Source organism: Anas platyrhynchos, chromosome 10 (genome assembly GCF_047663525.1).
Source record: "Anas platyrhynchos isolate ZD024472 breed Pekin duck chromosome 10, IASCAAS_PekinDuck_T2T, whole genome shotgun sequence".
NCBI lineage: Eukaryota > Metazoa > Chordata > Aves > Anseriformes > Anatidae > Anas > Anas platyrhynchos.
This window is the reverse complement of record NC_092596.1, coordinates 9,274,424-9,292,824: the sequence shown is the minus strand read 5'-3', so window position 1 is coordinate 9,292,824 and position 18,401 is coordinate 9,274,424. Positions and strand designations below refer to the sequence as shown.

The 18,401-nt window shown below is 49.6% G+C and overlaps 2 protein-coding genes across 2 annotated transcripts; one reads left to right on the top strand and one right to left on the bottom strand.

Annotated features, from left to right (window-relative positions):
* The first annotated feature begins 7 nt into the window (after nucleotides 1-7).
* On the top strand, nucleotides 8-7,957 carry UBE2A (ubiquitin conjugating enzyme E2 A). Its single transcript, XM_027465262.3, has 6 exons — nucleotides 8-218; nucleotides 564-644; nucleotides 744-769; nucleotides 4,991-5,080; nucleotides 6,060-6,148; nucleotides 6,543-7,957. The coding sequence occupies exons 1-6, from the start codon at nucleotides 175-177 to the stop codon at nucleotides 6,669-6,671; spliced, it is 459 nt and encodes a 152-aa protein (XP_027321063.1). The 5' UTR covers nucleotides 8-174; the 3' UTR covers nucleotides 6,672-7,957.
* Nucleotides 7,958-10,813: 2,856 nt separating this feature from the next.
* Nucleotides 10,814-18,236, bottom strand: NKRF (NFKB repressing factor). Its single transcript, XM_027465251.3, has 3 exons — nucleotides 17,795-18,236; nucleotides 14,551-14,672; nucleotides 10,814-13,300 (listed from the first exon to the last, which is right to left on the bottom strand). The coding sequence occupies exons 1-3, from the start codon at nucleotides 18,025-18,027 to the stop codon at nucleotides 11,310-11,312; spliced, it is 2,346 nt and encodes a 781-aa protein (XP_027321052.1). The 5' UTR covers nucleotides 18,028-18,236; the 3' UTR covers nucleotides 10,814-11,309.
* Between the last annotated feature and the right edge of the window lie 165 nt (nucleotides 18,237-18,401).

The window sequence follows — 18,401 nt, the reverse complement described above, 5'->3', positions numbered from 1 at the left end:
CGCAGCGCTCGGCGCAGCCCACGCTCAGCGCCCCCCTCCCCCCCCGTTTTCCCCCCCGCAGTGGTAGCGGCCGCGATCGTTCCCGGCCGCCGCCGCCTCAGCCCGAGCCTCCCGCTGCTGGGCGCCCCGCGCTGCCCGCGGCCGTGTATGAGCGATTCGTAAGGGGCGGCCGCCATGTCTACCCCGGCCCGTCGGCGCCTCATGCGGGACTTCAAGAGGTAGCGGGGGCGGCGGCGGCGGCGCGGGGAAGGGGAGGGGGGGGGGGGGTTGTGGAGGCCGAGGGGCGCCGCGCCCGGCCGGCGGCGGAGGAGGGGGCAGCGCAACATGGCGGCGGGGCAGGGCGCGCTCCGCAGATTGCGTAGCGCCGGGCCGCGCCGCCCGCCTGCGGGTTACGCCGTTTGCGCAGCGGCGGGCGGCTACCTGCCGGGGCTACGCCGAGTGCGTAGGGGCGGGGGAGGAGCGGGGGGGAGCGGAGGGGACGGGGGCGGCTCTGAGGGGACAGCGGGGGGTGGGGGGGGGGGGGGGGGCGCGGACCCGGCGCTGAGGCCCGGCTGTGCCCGCAGGCTGCAGGAGGACCCCCCGGCCGGCGTCAGCGGGGCCCCTTCCGAGAACAACATCATGGTGTGGAACGCCGTCATCTTCGGGTGAGTGGGGCCGGGGGCGGCGGCGGGGCTCCCCCCCCCTCCCTCCCCCCCGGGGCCGGTCCGCCCGCGGTAACGCTGTGCTCTGCTTCCCTCCCGCAGGCCCGAGGGGACCCCCTTCGAGGACGGTGAGTGAGGCCGGGGGGCTCCGTGCTGCCCCGGGGGGCTGCGTCCTGCCCCGGGGCTGGGGGGGGGGCTCGGCAACAGGTGGTGGCCGGGGGGCACGGGAGGGATGAGGGCAGGTGGCCGCCTGCATGCCCCCGTACCCAGCGCCCACCAAACCCGGCTTTCTTCCTTGACCTGAGGAGGGGTGAGGTCTGTCGCTAGGCTGGATTACAGAAACACGCAAAAAAAACACATCAGGGCTTGTTTCTGATTGCTAAACATGGGGATCTGGGGTCTAACTTAGCCTTATTAAGGTTTCTGTTGAGTCCCAGCTGGTGTTTTTGGGGATCCTGCTGTTTGGAGCGATGTCAAACCTGGGGCAGAAGTGCTGTCATTCCAAGTTATTTGAATTCCATTTTTGTTTTTGTTTTTCTGATACCGAAAGTGCTTCACAAATCCCCATGTGAGTCAGCTGCTTAAGGAAACAGGTCGGATGTTTGAGGAAGTCCAGAGCAGAATTCTTTTTTGTTCTTGACATCTACTTCACTGCACTACAACGGGTGTCGTTTGGGGTTGAAGATTAAAAGGGCTTCTTAACTTCTAAAGCTGGCTAAATGGGTCCTTGTAGCACAGCTGTGTCCAGCTAGTGCCTGTTTGGGGTTATGGTGAATCCTTCAACAGCTCTGTGAAAACTTGTTAGACATGAAATGCCGTCCAACTGAAATCAGTGATGCATTTTTTAAGATACTTTCAGTGCAGGCTATAATTAATCCTAGATCTCAGTGACTCATGGCAAAAGTATAAGAAAAACTCCGTAACTGTTACGTTGGTCTTGGCTAACTACTTTGTCTCTGTTTATCCTTGGAGGTAGCACCTGTAGGTATGCCTGCAAATGCCAGATGTTTTCTGTGAAGTTTTTGTGTATTTTAAACACTTCAGGCAGTTACTTTTTTTTCAAGGGATTAGTTAAGGAATTTGGCAGAGTAGCTCTGCTAGAAGACTAATGTTTGGAACTTGAATATTCTGTAACACTGACTGTAGAATAGGTAGATCAAATAAATGTATTTTATTATCTCAAAAACTTGGGATTAAGGGCTCCTTTAAACTTCAGTGAAGGGTTGCCGGAGCTGCCTAGGCTTTCGGTGCTCTGCTCTTTGGAGGCAGGAAGCCCTCTCCTTGCAGCGTGGTGAAATGCAGGTTGTTTCCGTGTTCAGGCTCTTCTGGCGCAGTGTGAGGTTAACAGGTGCTGTGAGGGCTGTTTTCCATATATTTCCATGTAGCTGGAGACTGCTTCAGAGACCCCTGACGTTTTGATTGTGTCTGTGCTTTCCTTTGTGGCACTGTTGTGCCTTTATCTTGAATACTTGGGGCACCTTGTGCTCGCAGCAGCCTGAAGTTCAAACGACTGCTTGAGTCTGCCTCTGCTGTCCTCCTGCTTTGGTTGATCTAATTACACAGTCCTGGTGCGTGATGGATTGCTCTCTTTGTAGCAGAGTGTGTGTTTTTCACAGTGCACGCTCAGGAAAACAGATGATGCATTGTGTTGTGGGGTATGCTTATCTCTGTCTCGCTGGGACATACCTTACATCGTGCCAGATAACCACGGGCTGAGTGCAGCCTGGAGATACGGGGCTAGGGGTGCCGGTGCTGTGCTTTCCCCTCCGGTGACAGGACTCATGGCAGCACAGTTTGGATCTGGTTAAGCTTAATGTAGGTGAAACCAAGGAACCTTTCATCTAACAGCATTGAGCTGTTCTTTGTTCAGACCCCTGCTGGGGTTCCGTAACCCTTCTTGGGAAGCCTCTTGCCAGGCAGTGTTCTTCAGAAGTCACTCCGTGTTCTCGTGTTCAGTCTCTGTCAGTCCCCAGTGACACTGTTGGACTTCAGATACCTTAATTCTTGTGAAAGTAGATTGTGAAAAGATTTAGTTGTACTGGAGGTGTAATAATCTCAACAGTGTGGGAATTACAGTTCTTCATTCTCACTGTGGTGAGGCCCTTCTCCACTGTCAGCTTCTGAGGCTTTGTAGCTTTGTCTGAACTGAAATCCCTAGGCTCGAGCACATCTGCTTGCTTGCTGTGCGGAAGAATGCTGCCAACAGCCCTCCGTTCCCTCCACCCCCAGACTTCAGAGGGTGTTTTCACATCTTGGTGTGCAGGCTGACTCGGCCTTGGAGCAACTACTAATTTAGATCAGCAGCCTACCTTCCATCTTCTGGTTTAAGAGGATTCAATTGCAGGTGTCTACAGTAGGACCTCAGGGACGTTTATCCTACCCTTCACCGTGTTTCCCAGTATCTCTGTGCTTGTGGCATGTAATGTGGTAATGCTGCCACTGATGGAAGCCCAGGTTTCCCCAGTCCTTCAGTCCTGTTCCTCTGAAACTGAATTATGATGTTGTGGTTAGTGCGGGGTTCCTGGCTTGAGAGGAGAGTTCAGTAACAGCTAACGTAGTGCCCTGCCTCTCTGCCATCAGGCAGGCAGCTAGAACAGACAGCAGCCCGTTGGCCCTCCATATGGCTTGTTCCTCACCTAAGGAATGTGGATTTCAGTGCATGACATGGGGGCTCTTCTACAGAGCCACTGCTTCTCTGGGTCTTGCCTTGAGAATCTGAGTGGGGAAATGTGCCAGCTGGAAGCTGTCTAGCTCAGGTTTGTGTAAAAGTAATGCTGTCGTGCCCCTGCTGGGACAGGTGGCTTCCCTTTCTTTTAGTAGCTTTAAATGGATTCCGAGAGCAGGCTGCCCTCAATACTCTTCTTTGGCTATCTGATCTGTCCCCTCTGCTCCCACTTCAGTCAGTGTTCTAAAATAACATTTTCTGGAGTGTGCTTGTTGAACTCTATTATCTGATGGTTTTCTCCAGCCTACTGCTTGCTTAGTCACTCTCCCACAGAAGTGCCTGCTTTAGTAGCGCATAAAGAGGCTACTGAGAGCTGGAGCTGGGATGGAGAGCGCTGGGAGTTCTCCCAGTACTTGAATCTAAAGTGCTCGCATTGCCTGGGACTGTCACTGTGTTGGGAAGGACAGGTAGTCCTGGGAAGATGTTTGCAGCTAGCGAAGTTGTTGCAGTCTTTCCAGGGTTTGATTTCAAAGCTGATCAGCTGAAGCTGATCTCAAATCTGCTTCTTTGCCTCTGGATGAGCAGGACTAAAACTATAAAGCCCCACTGCAGACTCGCACTTACTTAGGACTTCTGCTGTTCAGAAAACTGCTGTTCTAGTTGTTTTACAGGGAGATTGTATGCTGCTATCCCTGTGCTCCCATGTTGGTAGGCTGCTAATAAAAAACAAACATGCAAAAACTTATTTTTAGGACAGAGACTTTCCACTGCTGTACAGAAAGCTCTGAAGCATCTGTACTCTGTCTTCATATGCAAACGGGAATGTCAAAGCAGTGACCTTCATTTCTTGTAACTCAATGCTGTGGTTTTTGTCCTTACAAAGGAAGGAGCCCCTGGGAAATACTACAGACCCTTACTGATTGGGGAAAAAAGGAAAAGAGGTTGAAATCTTTAAGGGGGAGAAAAAAGAAGTGGTAGATCTGCTGTGGCAGTGTGTTATAGCTGTTCCTGTAAGGTGCATTCCTCCTGCAGGAGAGCTATGCGGTGGTACAGGGATGCCCCAGGTATTTCTCACACAACATAGCCAGGCTTGGGTGGTCTGACATGATGGTACGGGAAGGGTGGAGGGCCCTGGTTACCGATGGGACTCGCTAGCAGTGCCTGCTCCCTTGATGCCACAGCCAGGCAGGTTAGTTGACAGACTTCTGATTTTTTGATTAGTGTAGCCTGAGGAGAAGGGCTAAAACAACTTACATTGATGCAGGCTGTTAGATCAGTTGGATTGGGACTTAATTATACAGTTTTCTGACCCCTCTTAATGAACCGTGCTCAAAAGGCGACGGTTGAACACGAAGTAGATGATCAGATTGTGGTTTTTAAAATTTCCAACATGAATGTTGCTTGCAATACTGCTTTTTTACAAAATGATCTCATGATGGGAGCAGTCGTTGATTTAAAAAATACATATATTTCCTTGAAATTTAAGCCCTTTTTAGCAGTAAGTTAGGGAGGAACTCTTTGCAGAGAGAAGAAGCACTGTAGGACTGAGCAAGCTGTAATTTTCGTCCAGCATATATGTACAATTACAGTTGTATTGGTGTGTGCTTACGGAGGAATGGTACTTGTTCATCCCTTGTGTAAATTCATTCTGACTAAAGGTTACCTGTCTCTCTTTCACCTGCAGGAACTTTCAAACTTACAATAGAATTCACAGAGGAATATCCTAACAAACCACCTACTGTTAGATTTGTCTCTAAAATGTTCCATCCAAATGGTAAGTACTTACACAATATCTACATATTTTAATTACAGCTTTCTCTAAGTGCTGTAGAAAGGGACTACTTAATAAGCGAGCACCATTCCAGTGTGGTTCTGTGGGGTTTTGATGAGGGCTGTGTGTGTGAGCAGAGCTCAGGCTTGAGACTAAGGGTGCAGTAAGAGCAGTCTCTGTGCTTTCAGGTGACACAGCACAGTATTTTTGAGTCTGTTCTCTCAACCATCTGTTAAATCCAACAGAATACTTTGTACCTAAATAGCAGGTGCCTTCAACTTTTGTCTATACATACTGCACGCATATCAAAATGACCTGAATGCAGTTGTCTGGTACCACTTATTTTTCCAGAAATGGCTGCCTGTATGCATGCTATACCTTGAGATGCAGTACTAGTTTCCAACCATAGCCAGTAATCCGGTAATAGTAAGATCACTTAATTAAGCCCCTCCCTTGGTAATTAGAAGGTTGGTTCCTTGTCTCTGAACAAATACTAGCTTCATGAAGAAGTACCTGAAACTTTCAAATGTAGCAAGTTAAGCATGTGTGGTCTAAGTGCACCAAGGGAAGGTTCTTTAGAAGCTGTCATGAGAGGTGACCAGGCACTGACTGCTGTAGGTACTTTCCAGAGGAACCTCTTCTGTAAATTGCTCTTCAAAGAAGTGGTCTTGATTTGGTTCCCATGTGAGTTACATAAATTCTTTGCCTTAAATCTCTTCATGGTTTTCATCCTTTCTGTAGCGGTGGTTGCAGTGTCACAGAGAAGCTTGCTATTGAAGAATGAGCAGGGTTTGAGGCAGCTGCCAGTGACAAGCTTCATCTCTTCCTACATGCAGGCTTGTCTGGTCGATTTAAGTCTCAAACACTACTGGTTTCTGTACTGTTTGTCAGTACCTAGATTTTTTAGGATCAGGCAATACTAAGAAAAATTGAGTAGCTGTACAACTTCTGTTTTAAGCCATTCTTCTTGAACCTTTTCTAGTCTATGCAGATGGTAGTATATGTCTGGATATTCTTCAGAATCGTTGGAGTCCTACTTACGATGTCTCCTCCATCTTAACATCCATACAGGTAAAAGAATGCTGCATGAAAAGGCAGAATGAAATTAGGATGCTTAGACAATAAAAAAATAAAAAGCTCAGGAAAAGTGTTTTGGTTCCTGATAGCCAGTACAGCAGCTACGTGTTGATGTTTGTTAAAGTATGAATGCTTACCACGTGTAAATTCTAGATTTACTGGCACACAGTGGTCACTGCAGGGGTACATCCAGTGATTCCACTGCTCGGGTACTGCTGCATTGTAAAGAAAGAGCTTATAATAATGTCCAACTGGAATAATGCAATGTATCTCACCTACAGCTAGCTGAACTTCTGTGCTCCTACTAGAACTACGGATAGCTTAATGAATATGTTGCTGAAACCCTACGTGCTGTCATGTGTCTAAGAGTCTTTTTCTTTTTGTACAGTCTCTATTGGATGAGCCAAATCCTAACAGTCCAGCAAACAGCCAGGCAGCTCAGCTATACCAAGAGAATAAGCGGGAATATGAAAAACGGGTTTCTGCAATAGTAGAACAGAGTTGGCGTGATTGTTGACCCAGGATGATGCAAATGAACACTCTGGTGATGAGGAAAATACATGAAGTGTCTGAGTCATCTTCTTCCTCCTAGCATCACTGCATTTACTTTGAAAGCAGAATAGCTGTTGTGCTGTTGCCACCCTCCCTTGCTGAAGCTTCTTCTCCTTGGACATCAGAAAGCACCCACTTTGAAGTCAAATGTACTGTACTTGGGTTACTTGCAAAAGAATTACTGATGCTGAATTCATTTTCTGTGGTCCCTCTCCAGTCTTAGGGCAGTATTGTGCATTTCTGTAGTGTACACTAAGCTTTTAATTGTAATTGTGTTATACACAGTGATGCTTATGTGTAGCTTGATAAAAGGGATGTTTATATACATACACATTTTTTAACTGATATTACTAAAGTGCTGATCTGTCCAGGCTGGTCATTTACCATTGGTTTAGACCCCACTGCATTTGTAAGTACTGAGTGAAGAAATAACCTTGTTTCCCATTTGTATTGGTTTATCAACTCCTTACTTATGAAAAAAAAAACAAACAGCTAAACCAATTGCCATTCAATTAGTAAGACCATGGAATGCTAGTCACTTCTGCACCTCCCATGCAGGATTTATGTACAGGTATACATAAATCACTACAGTTGTGGTACTTTCATCTTTGCTGAGGGTGAGAAACAAACCCTGTTTTTTTATTTTAAATAGTGTGTTAAAGGACATGCCTATAGAGACTGCTTAAATAAGTTTCTATAGTCTTGTTGCTGACATTACTGGACAAAAGCAGGTGGAGCTGTGGTATTCCGATTGAGAGACTTTCCCAATTCAGGAAGAGGTAAAGCCTGAAGTGTTTCAGAGGTGGAGTTACTCTTTCAGTGTCTTTCTCCTTCCCCTCATCTTTATCTGAGAAAGATAAGTTCTTTGGGATCCAACTTTGCCTTGTGGAAAGTTTGAATAAAGTATGGGGTAGTCTCTGCAGTTCCTGTTCTTTGTTGATTGTGTGGTTTACGTGAGCTACTGCTGCATGCTTGAGTTAGTTTTCCTTCCATTTTATGAAAGTATTTTTTTCAACTCTGAAAAAAACAGTTCTAAGTCCAGACTCACTTTTCTGTAAGGCTAAGTTAGTACATTTTGATACAGTACCTTAAGCAGCAGTGTGGGATGAAACCTTCCAGTTGTGTTGTCCACTGTTCCAGTGTCTTTTGTGTGCACATTGGTCTGTTAGTTGAGAAGTATAACTTTGCACAAGTAACCCATGTAAGAAACTGTACATTTTTCAAAACTTGTAAATAAAAGTGTAACCTTAATGCTTATTGTATAAATAGGCAAGAGGTGTACAACTGTGATTATTTTACCTGGGATGATAGGAAGTGTCAGGTAGAAGGCTGTTGACTTCTACAACCCAGACTATAAAATACTTGCTTACCTTTTGGGCAGGAGCTGTTCTGCTCAGGCCAAGCTCTATGTTCACCTTCCAAAGAAAATAAAATAAGCCCTTCCAGCAAGGAGGCCTGGAGAACAAAGGAGGAAAGACAGGTCAGGATCAACTAGCGAGCAGAGAAATGAAAAAACAGACAAATCCTATCAAGAAAAACACAGAAGGCTCAGGCCCCTTCCATTCCTATTAGTAGTAAGCTGTTAAAAAAACAACACCAAAAACCCACAAAAACAAACTTACCATAAGTTATTAACAGCAACTTAAAACCTTCCATAACTAATTGTTAGGGGAATCATATTTCTGCTTCATGCCTGTCTAGGAGAGAATAGGATTCAAAATGACATAAAACACAAGCCGCTCCTGTGCCTTAACTCCACCAGTAAGACAGAAGCTGCCAGCTTCTTCAAGAGATACCAGGCTTTACACCTCTTCTCCTGTGCCAACGCTTCTGTGCTAACACTTCTCCCCTGGAAAAGGCCTTTTGTCTTACACAGCACAGCTTTTCACCACTGAAGTCCTACTCAGCGATCCTTACTACTGTTCCTAAAGGACAGTAGCTTTTCTGGACCCTTGAACCAGCAGCTTTATCTGCCACAAAAAAAAAAAACTTTGAGAGGTAGGGGAGAGGATTCAACTCCATGCACTAGACCCGATAGGCTCTTACAGACACAGTGAGTCTGCCTCAATTAGTTTCTTTAGCATTCCCTGTGCACAACTTGCCCAAGTCCAAGCCAGTCAAGAACGAGCATCTGGTTACACCAAATTACACCAGTGCAAAACAGCCCCACTGCCAGCAAAGCCCAAAGCCAACCAAAAGGCATATGAAGGCTCATAGCCATTTCCTCAGTACCATCTGTAGCTCATTCTGCTTTTCTGAATGGCCCAAGTCATTCTGATCTCATAGCAGTCCTTCCATTTTTGTGTTTGTCTTGCTAGTCACTAAAATAAAAGCATAGACTCTAAGGCAGCCAGAAACATGAGCACAGAGGTGCAAGAACCTCACCTTTACTCCTTTACAATGCCAGTCCTTCATCCACTAACTCAACATTAAACCACGCAGTGCTGGCTGCAGCAAGCTGCACGAACAGGAGCTGGAGCAGGCAGCAGTTCTTCACTGCCAACAGCTGATGCCCAGCTGGCCAAACGTCCAGCAGCAAGCAGGAAGGCAACAGAAAGGGCCCGCACAGCACTACCCCACTGGGCAAAGACTTCGGGCCCTAAAAGCCCAGGGTGCTACCCAGGAGAGAATAAAACCACCACCAACACCTTGCAGACTCTGTGTTGCTCAATAACTGTTACGGTACCATTACAGTTATCCTCTGCCCCCTACTGCTCAGCAAAAAGACATTTTTCAGCCCCAATACCGCACTGGTGCTCTCACCACCCTGCCTGGTGCCACCAAGCTTTAAGACCTGCTGATAACTGAGTTAGGGAGGGGGAGCCGCACTCCTGCTTGCAGGAATATCTGCCCAGGAAGTACCAGGCTTCTTCCACACTCCTACACTGCCATCTGCTATAGCCCAGCCTCCCCGGGAGCAGAATTCAGAAGGAGAGGGAGCAGTGCACAAATAAAGAGGACCCTTTCAGATTTTTTTTACCAGATTATTTTTCTTCAAAAACAGCATCTTACTTCAGAAGCCCAAGCTAACAGAAGCTGAAGCCACCCAGTTAAAGACAGGAGGAGATGCTTACCTGGAACTGGAATTCTTCCAGGGCAACCTCTTCCTTTTCACACTGCTACGATGAAAATGTCTCTAGCTGCACGTCACCTCCTGGCTCTTCTGTTTCATCAGCAGGGGTCAGTCACCCTCTCCTCAGTGCCAAGAGTATTAAAAAAAAAAAACAACAGTGTAAGAGGTGGAAAAAATATGTAGGACAATGCGAAGAGATGAAGAGGCAAATACGGGAAGCAGGAAACCAAAAGCTGTAACTGGGACATAAACCATCAGGCGAACAGGTGAAGAAATACTTCATTACGATTGTATTTGTGCTACAGAACCATCAGCCATCCCCACTGGTCACAGAAAAAAACAATGAACAGCATCTCTGAGCAAATCTTACACTTGGCTTTTCCAAGGTCAATCCCCGACCTCCACATCTCCAGGCATGAAAGCAGGCATTCCTCTGAGGCTGGAGGCTCCGTGCGTGGTGCAGCGCTGCAGCCTGCTCCCCAGGCAAGGAGAGGAGTGCTCCACACTCCCGGCGAGATGCTGCGCTCACACACCTCTGAGCAGCACCACGCAGTTTACTCAAGAACTGCCCTCAACATACACAAGCACAGGTACATTAAATTAAGCGAGCAGAGAAATGATTAGGCACAGAATTGGTTTTGCTCAGGATTAAAGAGCTTATATTCAAAGTAAAAAAATAAGTTATGCAACAGTCCCCATGAGCATCTCTGACGCGTGGGCTCTGCATTTACCACCCGGTTTGTATTTCACACATTACCGTGGCATTTGCACATGTGTCAAGCAGTGCTGCAAAGTAAAAATCCACTGGAATTACCTACGTTCAACACACTCACGGCTAAGGTGCTTTCAGTGACTTTCAGTATGGGAGACACAAGGTAGGAACCTGTGAACAGAACTGTAAGCTGGTTAAGGACACCTCTACATACATACACAGCAGAGACAAATATGACTGTACCATAGATATGTTTCTCAAGAATAAATCCAGTTTTCACACTTTTTTTTTTCCCCAACACAACACGTGACAAATCTTGTGGTTGTTTTTTTTTCCAGAAATAAAGCTGTATTTTTATTGTCATTAATACCAACTTTACATACAGGTTTATTCCTCCAAACTGCATTTCCTTTGCTTTTCATTAATTTTTGTTGTTGTAAAAAAAAAAAAAAAGTTTTTTTTTTTTCCTTTTCCTTTCTCAGACAAAAAGAATAAGGAAACTATAATTTTAAATGGTGTCAAATTCCTTCTGGTTGGACGTGTGTTTTTGCTATTACAAAACTATTAAAATGTGAGGGAGCAAGTAATATCAAAGACATACAGTAATAGCACTACTGGTTTGGGGCTGTGCTAATACACTTGAACAGAACTCGGTCAGTCCTAATTGACTAGTAACATTTCCGAAATTGTATGAGCAAGGTAAAAGATTTCAATGTTAACATATCCCGCAACAAGAAAATGCAGCATCTTTCTTTCATCGGGTGTCTAGGAAGTTTCAGTTCATCGCTACTCCCACCAGTGAAGTCGGACACCTAACCTCAGTTTGCCTGAGGCATGATCAGCTCGTAATGCCCAACCTGGCCTTCTTGCTTCAGCTGGTCTATGAGATCCTCCTTGCGCCGCTTTCTGCTTACCACCAAGTACCTGTCGTGGCCCTGCCCGTGAGATTTACTCTTAAGACCGTATTTTTGGGCAATCTGATGTATCTGCTTCCGCTCGTCGTTCGTCAGTTCTGTAGAGAACGTCAAGTCAACGTGACTTTCTGAGCGTGCATAGTTTCGAATGATCTGTTCGATGTCTCTTTTAGCGATTTTATTTACCCTTTCCACATCAAGCCCCAGTCCTTCCCTTTTAAACTGCTCCTTCACTGAAATAGGCTCTCTGATTCCTTCACCGTCTTTCCCTAGGCCACCACCTGTCCAGCCCATCTTTCTTAAAATTTGATTCCCAATGTTGTCTTCTTTGATCTTCTGCTTGAATGCCTCTTCTGCTGACCGACCCTGAATCTCGTTTCTAGAGATGACGTCTTCAATTGTGCCTTTCTTCAGGTTATTAACAACAGTCGGCTGAGTCTTTTTGAGGATTTTCACGGCTTCCTCTGCTGCCTCATGCTTGACAGATTTCTTCACTCCAACTGCTTCCGCGATGAATTCGTTTTCGAGCAGCACCTTGCACTTCCATCGCATGCCAGTCATCCTTTCAAAGACGTACTCTACTGTCATCTTGTTGAACTGCGCGGTGTCGTTCAGCGTGCACACCGGGTTATCTGAGTTCTCGTAAACCACCAGGTCCTTCAGGTCCTTCTTCCTTCCGGAACCCCGCGAGGAGCAGCCCACTTTCTGAACCTGCGTCACTTTGATGGCAGTTACATTTGATTGTGTCTTCTGCAAAATCTTCAAGGCCTCGTCGGCTGCCGCGTGCTTGCTGGTCTTCTTGGTACCGAATCCCTCAGCTAGGCAGTGATCTTGTAGATACACTCGACAGCGCCACATGCGGTTGGGCATTAAGTCATATTTATACTCAACAGACATTTTATTATACGAGGCTGAATTGTTAAGGATTCCTATCGAATCGCTAGCGTTCTCCGTGAGGACAAAACTAGTCCAGTGTTTGCTGGTGTTGGGGGTATTTTTCACAGACTCAGAACCAGGCTGCATGGGGACGCAGTCCCTGTTGGCCACCACAAACTCCTCGTGAGGTTTGAGAGCCGGAGGGAAATCCGTGCGGTTCACGCCTGCCTCGCACACCACCAGGTCTTCGTGGTAGGTGTGTCTGAACTTGCGCTGAACGACCCTGACTTCTACAGACTTCTGCAGCAGCCTGACTGCCAGCTCTGCGGCTCGGTCCCGCGACCCATTTTTGCTGCCGGCGTAACCGGTGGTCAGGTAGACGTTCTGACATCGTACTTCACAGGCGAAGCCATCCGTTAGGAGCTTCTTACTCTTCGGGAGGTCGGCAGGAGCGATTTCTTTCAGAGGAACATAAATATATTCAGGATTTGTCTTGCAGGCCTGAATTGAACGCGTCAGAAGATACGTATAGTTAATTTTTTCAGTCCCGGTGTTTGCATCTGGGTTAGCAAGGTTTTTCCAGACAGCTGCTGACAGTTTCTCGATAAAGCTCTGCTTCTGCATTATAGCTGACGGAGGGAAGGTCTCTGACGCAGACTGGACAGCTGAAGGAGAAACAGAAACCTGCAACGCGCCACTTGTGGTAGTGTCCACACTGTTCACAGCCTTACTGGCTGCTGCTGGCTGGCTGGCAAAGCCAAACCCAGCCGTGCTGGAGAGCTGGGGATCCACCTCCTGCGCGTTCCTTAAGGGAGAATTTGTACAGTTCGCAGCTGGCTGTGCCACACTGTTGGTATTTGCCTCCTGGTTCACTTCCTGCATTTGGTTATCCAGAGGATCCTCCTTCTTCTTGTCTTTCTCTGCGCTGGTCACGAAGTGGATGGGTTCAAAACGCGGTCGCACCCGGAACCTTGGGGCCATCTTTTTGGGAGGCTCAGGAACCTGGTCCGGCTCTGGACCTGCGGGATAGAAGAAAATTCCAAGATTATCAATAAATATGTGCTGTGACAGGGAGACAACGTCTTCACAGAGCCATCTCCAGGAGGAGCATGCAGGGTTCAAACACAGGATTCTCCCTTAGCCACAAACCAAAAGGTTTCCTTCTGGAGACGCTTGCAACCGATCAAAACAGAACATTCATTCGTGGGCAGGTCACTTCAGGGATATCCCCAGATCCACTACTACCATACAAAAACCTCTACACATTTAGCTGCATGGATTTTAGGTCTGAATCACTTGCTCTGCCCCCCAGCATGGCTCAATGAACCATTTCTGAAGTGAATCCACATTACTGACAGACCTCATTTCTTCATGAAGAGAGATGTGAATGAAGCACAGCATCCTGGTACACACAGCTACTGCAGAAATGCCAGAACAGCCAATAACTCTGTGACTCTACCTCGAAAAGACGGCTACACAAGGCATCTACTGCAAAAGATTGAGCCCCCACACGCTGAAGTGGTACGTGGATGTGATTTCAGCAGAGGAGAAGGCCACCTCGGCACCCTGGAACAAGCTGCCTGATGCAGTGCCAGCGCGTGCAGCTGTGATGCAGGTCAGGTAACAGCTGCCTGGGCATCGTGCTACCACAGCACATTTATCGTAACCTAGTTCAGTGATGCTGAAAAAAGCACTTCACATGCAGCAAAAACAGGCACTCCAATGAGGTGACAAAGCTCTTACATGTGTTCAGTCCTTCGGTTGTCACAGTGCTGATGACTTACAGCAAGGTTTACGTTTCTTGTTCAGCTTGGTACTTGGATTTCTGCACTGCAGCAGCATCTAAAGGCCCTCAGCAGCACAGCAGCTCTTGAGCTACCCAAGACTCTTCCAGGCCAGTCCTGACAGCCAGGCTCTAGGCAGGCCCTCCCTCAAACCCAGAAAGCTGAATCCCACACCTCCACGCACACGTACAACCCCGTCTCAGGTGACAACACCACCCCTCACTACAGCAAAGGACAATCAGAGCTAGTTAATGACAGATCCAACTCCCTAACGCTATCATTAGCAAAAATCTATTATATGGCAATTTCAATAAAAATTCCCTAAGCAAAATGAGACCTCTGCGTGAATTACACCCTGTGACATGGCAAAGAAGGGAAACGGCTGCAGTCCAACAGAAGCCAGCCCAGTCCCTCTCCTGCTTGCTATGGGCCCACCCCACCCCACTGTCTGCACACCCGAGTAGGGACAGGGACAAGGTACTCACTGTCGGGAGGAGAGAGCTGCCTCTTCAGCTTCCTGCAAGGGACGAGCTCGAATGTCCGCATCTCCCCGATGTCGATGCCTTCGGCCATCTTGAGAACCTTCTCCATCACCTGCGAGCCGTATCTGCGTGGATCCAACAGCACAGCGCGTTACAACTGCTCCCGCGGGGGCACCCGGCCTCAAACCGAGCCCTCCTGCACCTGCTCCCGAGCCTAAATCACCCCGAGTCTTTGTGTCAGTGAGGGTCCCAGCACTCACCCCAGGCAGACAGGTCAGCCAGAATAAAAACATGTCTTTTAAAAACAGCCTGCATGATAAGCAGGACCTTTTATTGTGGAAAAAAAAAAAACAAAACTACAGCTGTCTGAGACACTGAACGTGGTCCTACAGAGCCCCTCTCCCTGTTCCAGTACTAGCAAAGGACCTGAGCACTGACCAAAGCCTGACACCAGCACAGCGAGGCTGGGGCAGGAGAGCTGCGAGCAAGTTGCCTGGTCCCTGGTGAACCCATCTGTGAATAACAAGCAGAGCAGCCACCCAACCCAGGGGGTTTAAAACTTTAACATATATGCATTATCTGCCTAAATGCAGCACTTGGCAAGGCTGCGAGGATCACTGAGGGGGATGGAGGTGGTGGCGTCTCAGCAGGCAGTGAGTGAGCCAAGCACTGAGGTTCCTGCCCAGGTCAACAGCCGCAGCCTGCACGTCACCAATCCTGAAGTCACGGCTGTCAGGTGACAAAGGCACTCCTCTGCCTTTATCAGCCACTCTCTAAAAAGCTGTACTCGGTTTTAGCTTGGGAGCTGTCCATGAAAAGTTTTCAATCCCTGAGCCATGAAAGAGGCGAGGCGGCCGCCACAAGCTCTGCAAAGCCCGCACCCCGCTGCAGCTTCGTGGAGGCAGGACGTGCACTGTGAAACATCCTGCTCGGCTGGACATCCCCGACCCTCTGAGTGTCCCATTACTTCTAAGACCTGTCACATTTTCAAACCATTTGCAAGGCTAAAGCTGAGCATTAAAAAAAAAAACAAACACTTTCTAACTGATGCAAGCTTACAAACATGGCACAAAACTAGACTCAGACAGCTTTGCGCTGGGGCTCAGAAAGGAGAAAAGGCAACCGTGCACCTGCTCCATGAGCAGCTCATCTTCAAGAGACAGCAGCCAGCGACACCACCACTGAACCAGCTGTAAGCACCGGGGCTCAGATTTCTGCCAGAGAAAGAGCAGACCTGTCCCAGCACGTGTTCACCCAACCTGGCTGCTGCAATCTCACCTCGTGCAGGCTGCACATGGAGGCAGAGGAATGCCGTGCCTCCGATGCCTAACTGAAGTCTGCCCGCTTTGGTTTAAGTTTGCTACCCCCTGTCCTGATCCCAGCATAACGGGTTATTTCCCCCATGGTACAGCTACCTCTAACACATCCGAGAACATATTCACCTTCCCCAGCAAGCTCTAAGATAAATGCACGCTGTTATTTAACTGCTTCCCTACAGACCACATTTTCTAAGGCCTCTGGACGTCCTCCAGACAATCCTCCAACAGAACACTCCCTCAGGTTTCATCAGCAAAGACTCTGATTTGTGTTAACTCTGACAAGCAGGTGGTCTTCAGCTGTCATGCGACCAACGATAAAAAAAAAAACACACACACACATACAAAAAAAGATTTAAAAGAGAAAACAACAAAACTCTCCCAGCCTTCAAGTTATTCACTTTACAGAGCAGCTCTGCATAAAGCTCCCACCTGCTCCCTGGCAGCACTGTGCTCGCTGGGCCCATGCATCGCATGCAGGTTTGTGTATGACAAGCTTTGGGGAAATCTCCTTACTGATATCAACTCTGCACAGCGTGCGTAAACCTATTGCTTGTGTCTCCCCTGAGAGCTGCTGCTAAAGAGGCTCATCAGGGAAAGCATGCGCACTCACAAGCGTAACTTGGGTCATTTTTCATGTTTTGAGGTCTTGCCATATAGCCCTTCACTTCCCTGTGTCCACATTGCAGCAGTGCTGTTCCCAAAAGCACCGTCACAAAGAAGGCCCTCCACTAATAGAGCATAAAAACTTACACACAGACCAAGCAAACCATGTCTGAAAACGATACCCTCAATCTGAATAATCTAAAGTTTTTAGAACTTGAAACTACTTTAACACGAAGGTCAACTTTAATGCTCACGGAGCAGAATGGTTTAGTACTTGGATCACAGAGTAAAAGGAGAAGACTTAGAGAAGTCAGCTTGGATCTCTGTGGACGATGCATTGCCCAACAAGACCCTGGGATATTAACGTTAACAGAAGTAAAGCTTTGTGCCCTTCAGTGCTCACAGGTCCCTCTCCTGTCGCTGCACAATTAACTGCAGTCACGAACTGTCCCTCCTGCCTCGTGTCCAGCAGGACACCAGCCCCAGCACCAGAAGTGCCAGGCGGGATGTGTGAGCTTTCTGGCAACCCCAGAGCCTGGCTGGTTGTTTCTGCACCTCGGCAGCGATGCTGGTGAAGGTGGGAAACCTCTTCCACTTGCTGGGCCTGTTCCTCTCAGAGAGCACCAAACTGGGCGCTAAGCGGGTGGTAAGGGCTGCTTTACGCTTGCAGGGACGCTTTCTTCTCAATTAAGCCACAAGGCGCCCTGCCACGTGCTTCAAAAGCCCTCAGGAGCACAACACCAACACCTACTTCCAAAACACAAAATATATCTGCGCTTTCCTAGTGCCCTGCTCCTCCTCTGCTGCTCCCCATGTCCTCTCCCTGCCCCAGGTCCTCTCCAAAGCCCCCGGGGCTGTGCTCAGGGGGCCAGGACGGGCCTGACAGCAGGGCTGGTGCCTGTCACAGCCAGGGCACGGCCATGGGGCTCCTCAGGGAGCCATCGCCTCAGGGACCCCCTCCCCTCAGTGCTCCCCCTTACCTCAGGGGCCCATCACCTCAGGGACCCCCAAGTTTACCTCAGGGCTCCCCCCAGCTCCACCTCAGGGGTCCCAAACACCTCATATCCCTCCTTCCCCTCAGAACCTTCCCCTTTACCTCAGCAGCCCCCCCCCCCGTTACCTCAGGACCCCCGCCTCCACCTCAGGAGTCCCACACACCTCACAGCTCCCCCCCGTTACCTCAGGACCCCCTCCCTTCACCTCAGCCCCCTCCTTCCACCTCAGAGCCCCCCTCATTACCTCAGGGACCCCCCCCACACCTCAGGACCCCCTCCCTTCCCCTCGGCCCCCTCCCCATCCCCTCAGGCCCCCCCCGCCCCACCGACCTGCATCCCATGAAGACGTGGTTGGCCCAGAGCACGGACAGCGCCAGCAGCTGGTCGATGGCGGCCCCGGGGTACCCGCGGAGGTGGCGGAGGATGAAGCGGCGGCGCAGCGCCCATTGCCGCTCGCTCTCGTGGTACTGCCGCCACTGCTCCAGCACCGCCTCGGGCACCTCCTCCGCTACCGGCGGCGACGGCATCGAACCGGAGGCCTCGGCCGCCCAATCGCCGGGCATGGGCGCGGCCCAGAGGCGCTCCGGGACACCGGGCGGGCCCGGGCCCCACGTGCGGCACGGGCCGGGCCCGGCTGCGGGGCTCCGGGGGGGTCCCGGTACGGCCCCGGTGCGGCCCCGGCCCCGCGCTCCCCCCCCTCACCCCCGGCCCGGTGCGGCCCCGGCCCCGCCCCTCCCCCTCCCCCTCGCCGGCTCCGGCCGCGCTCGCGCCGCGCGGGGGCCCCCCGGTTACCGCCGCGTCACGTGGCCACGCGTCACATCCTCGCGAGAAGCCGCGAGACTCCACCGCCCGCCCCGGTCCCGGCACGGAACGGCGCCGCCCGGCGGCTTACGCAGGGAGCGCAGCGGCCACGCCGGGAGCGCGGCGGTACGCAAAG

What these genes read in the sequence shown, in the direction of transcription:
- NKRF (XM_027465251.3), bottom strand. Translation starts at nt 18,027, where the DNA reads ATGCCCGGCGATTGGGCGGCCGAGGCCTCCGGTTCGATGCCGTCGCCG. An exon ending in CACGTCTTCATGGGATGCAG is followed by an intron (nt 14,673 to 17,794) that starts GTCGGTGGGGCG and finishes GGATCCACGCAG; the next exon opens with ATACGGCTCGCAGGTGATGG. An exon ending in GCAGCTCTCTCCTCCCGACA is followed by an intron (nt 13,301 to 14,550) that starts GTGAGTACCTTG and finishes TCTATCCCGCAG; the next exon opens with GTCCAGAGCCGGACCAGGTT.
- UBE2A (XM_027465262.3), top strand. Translation starts at nt 175, where the DNA reads ATGTCTACCCCGGCCCGTCGGCGCCTCATGCGGGACTTCAAGAG. An exon ending in GGGGACCCCCTTCGAGGACG is followed by an intron (nt 770 to 4,990) that starts GTGAGTGAGGCC and finishes TTTCACCTGCAG; the next exon opens with GAACTTTCAAACTTACAATA. An exon ending in CCATCTTAACATCCATACAG is followed by an intron (nt 6,149 to 6,542) that starts GTAAAAGAATGC and finishes CTTTTTGTACAG; the next exon opens with TCTCTATTGGATGAGCCAAA.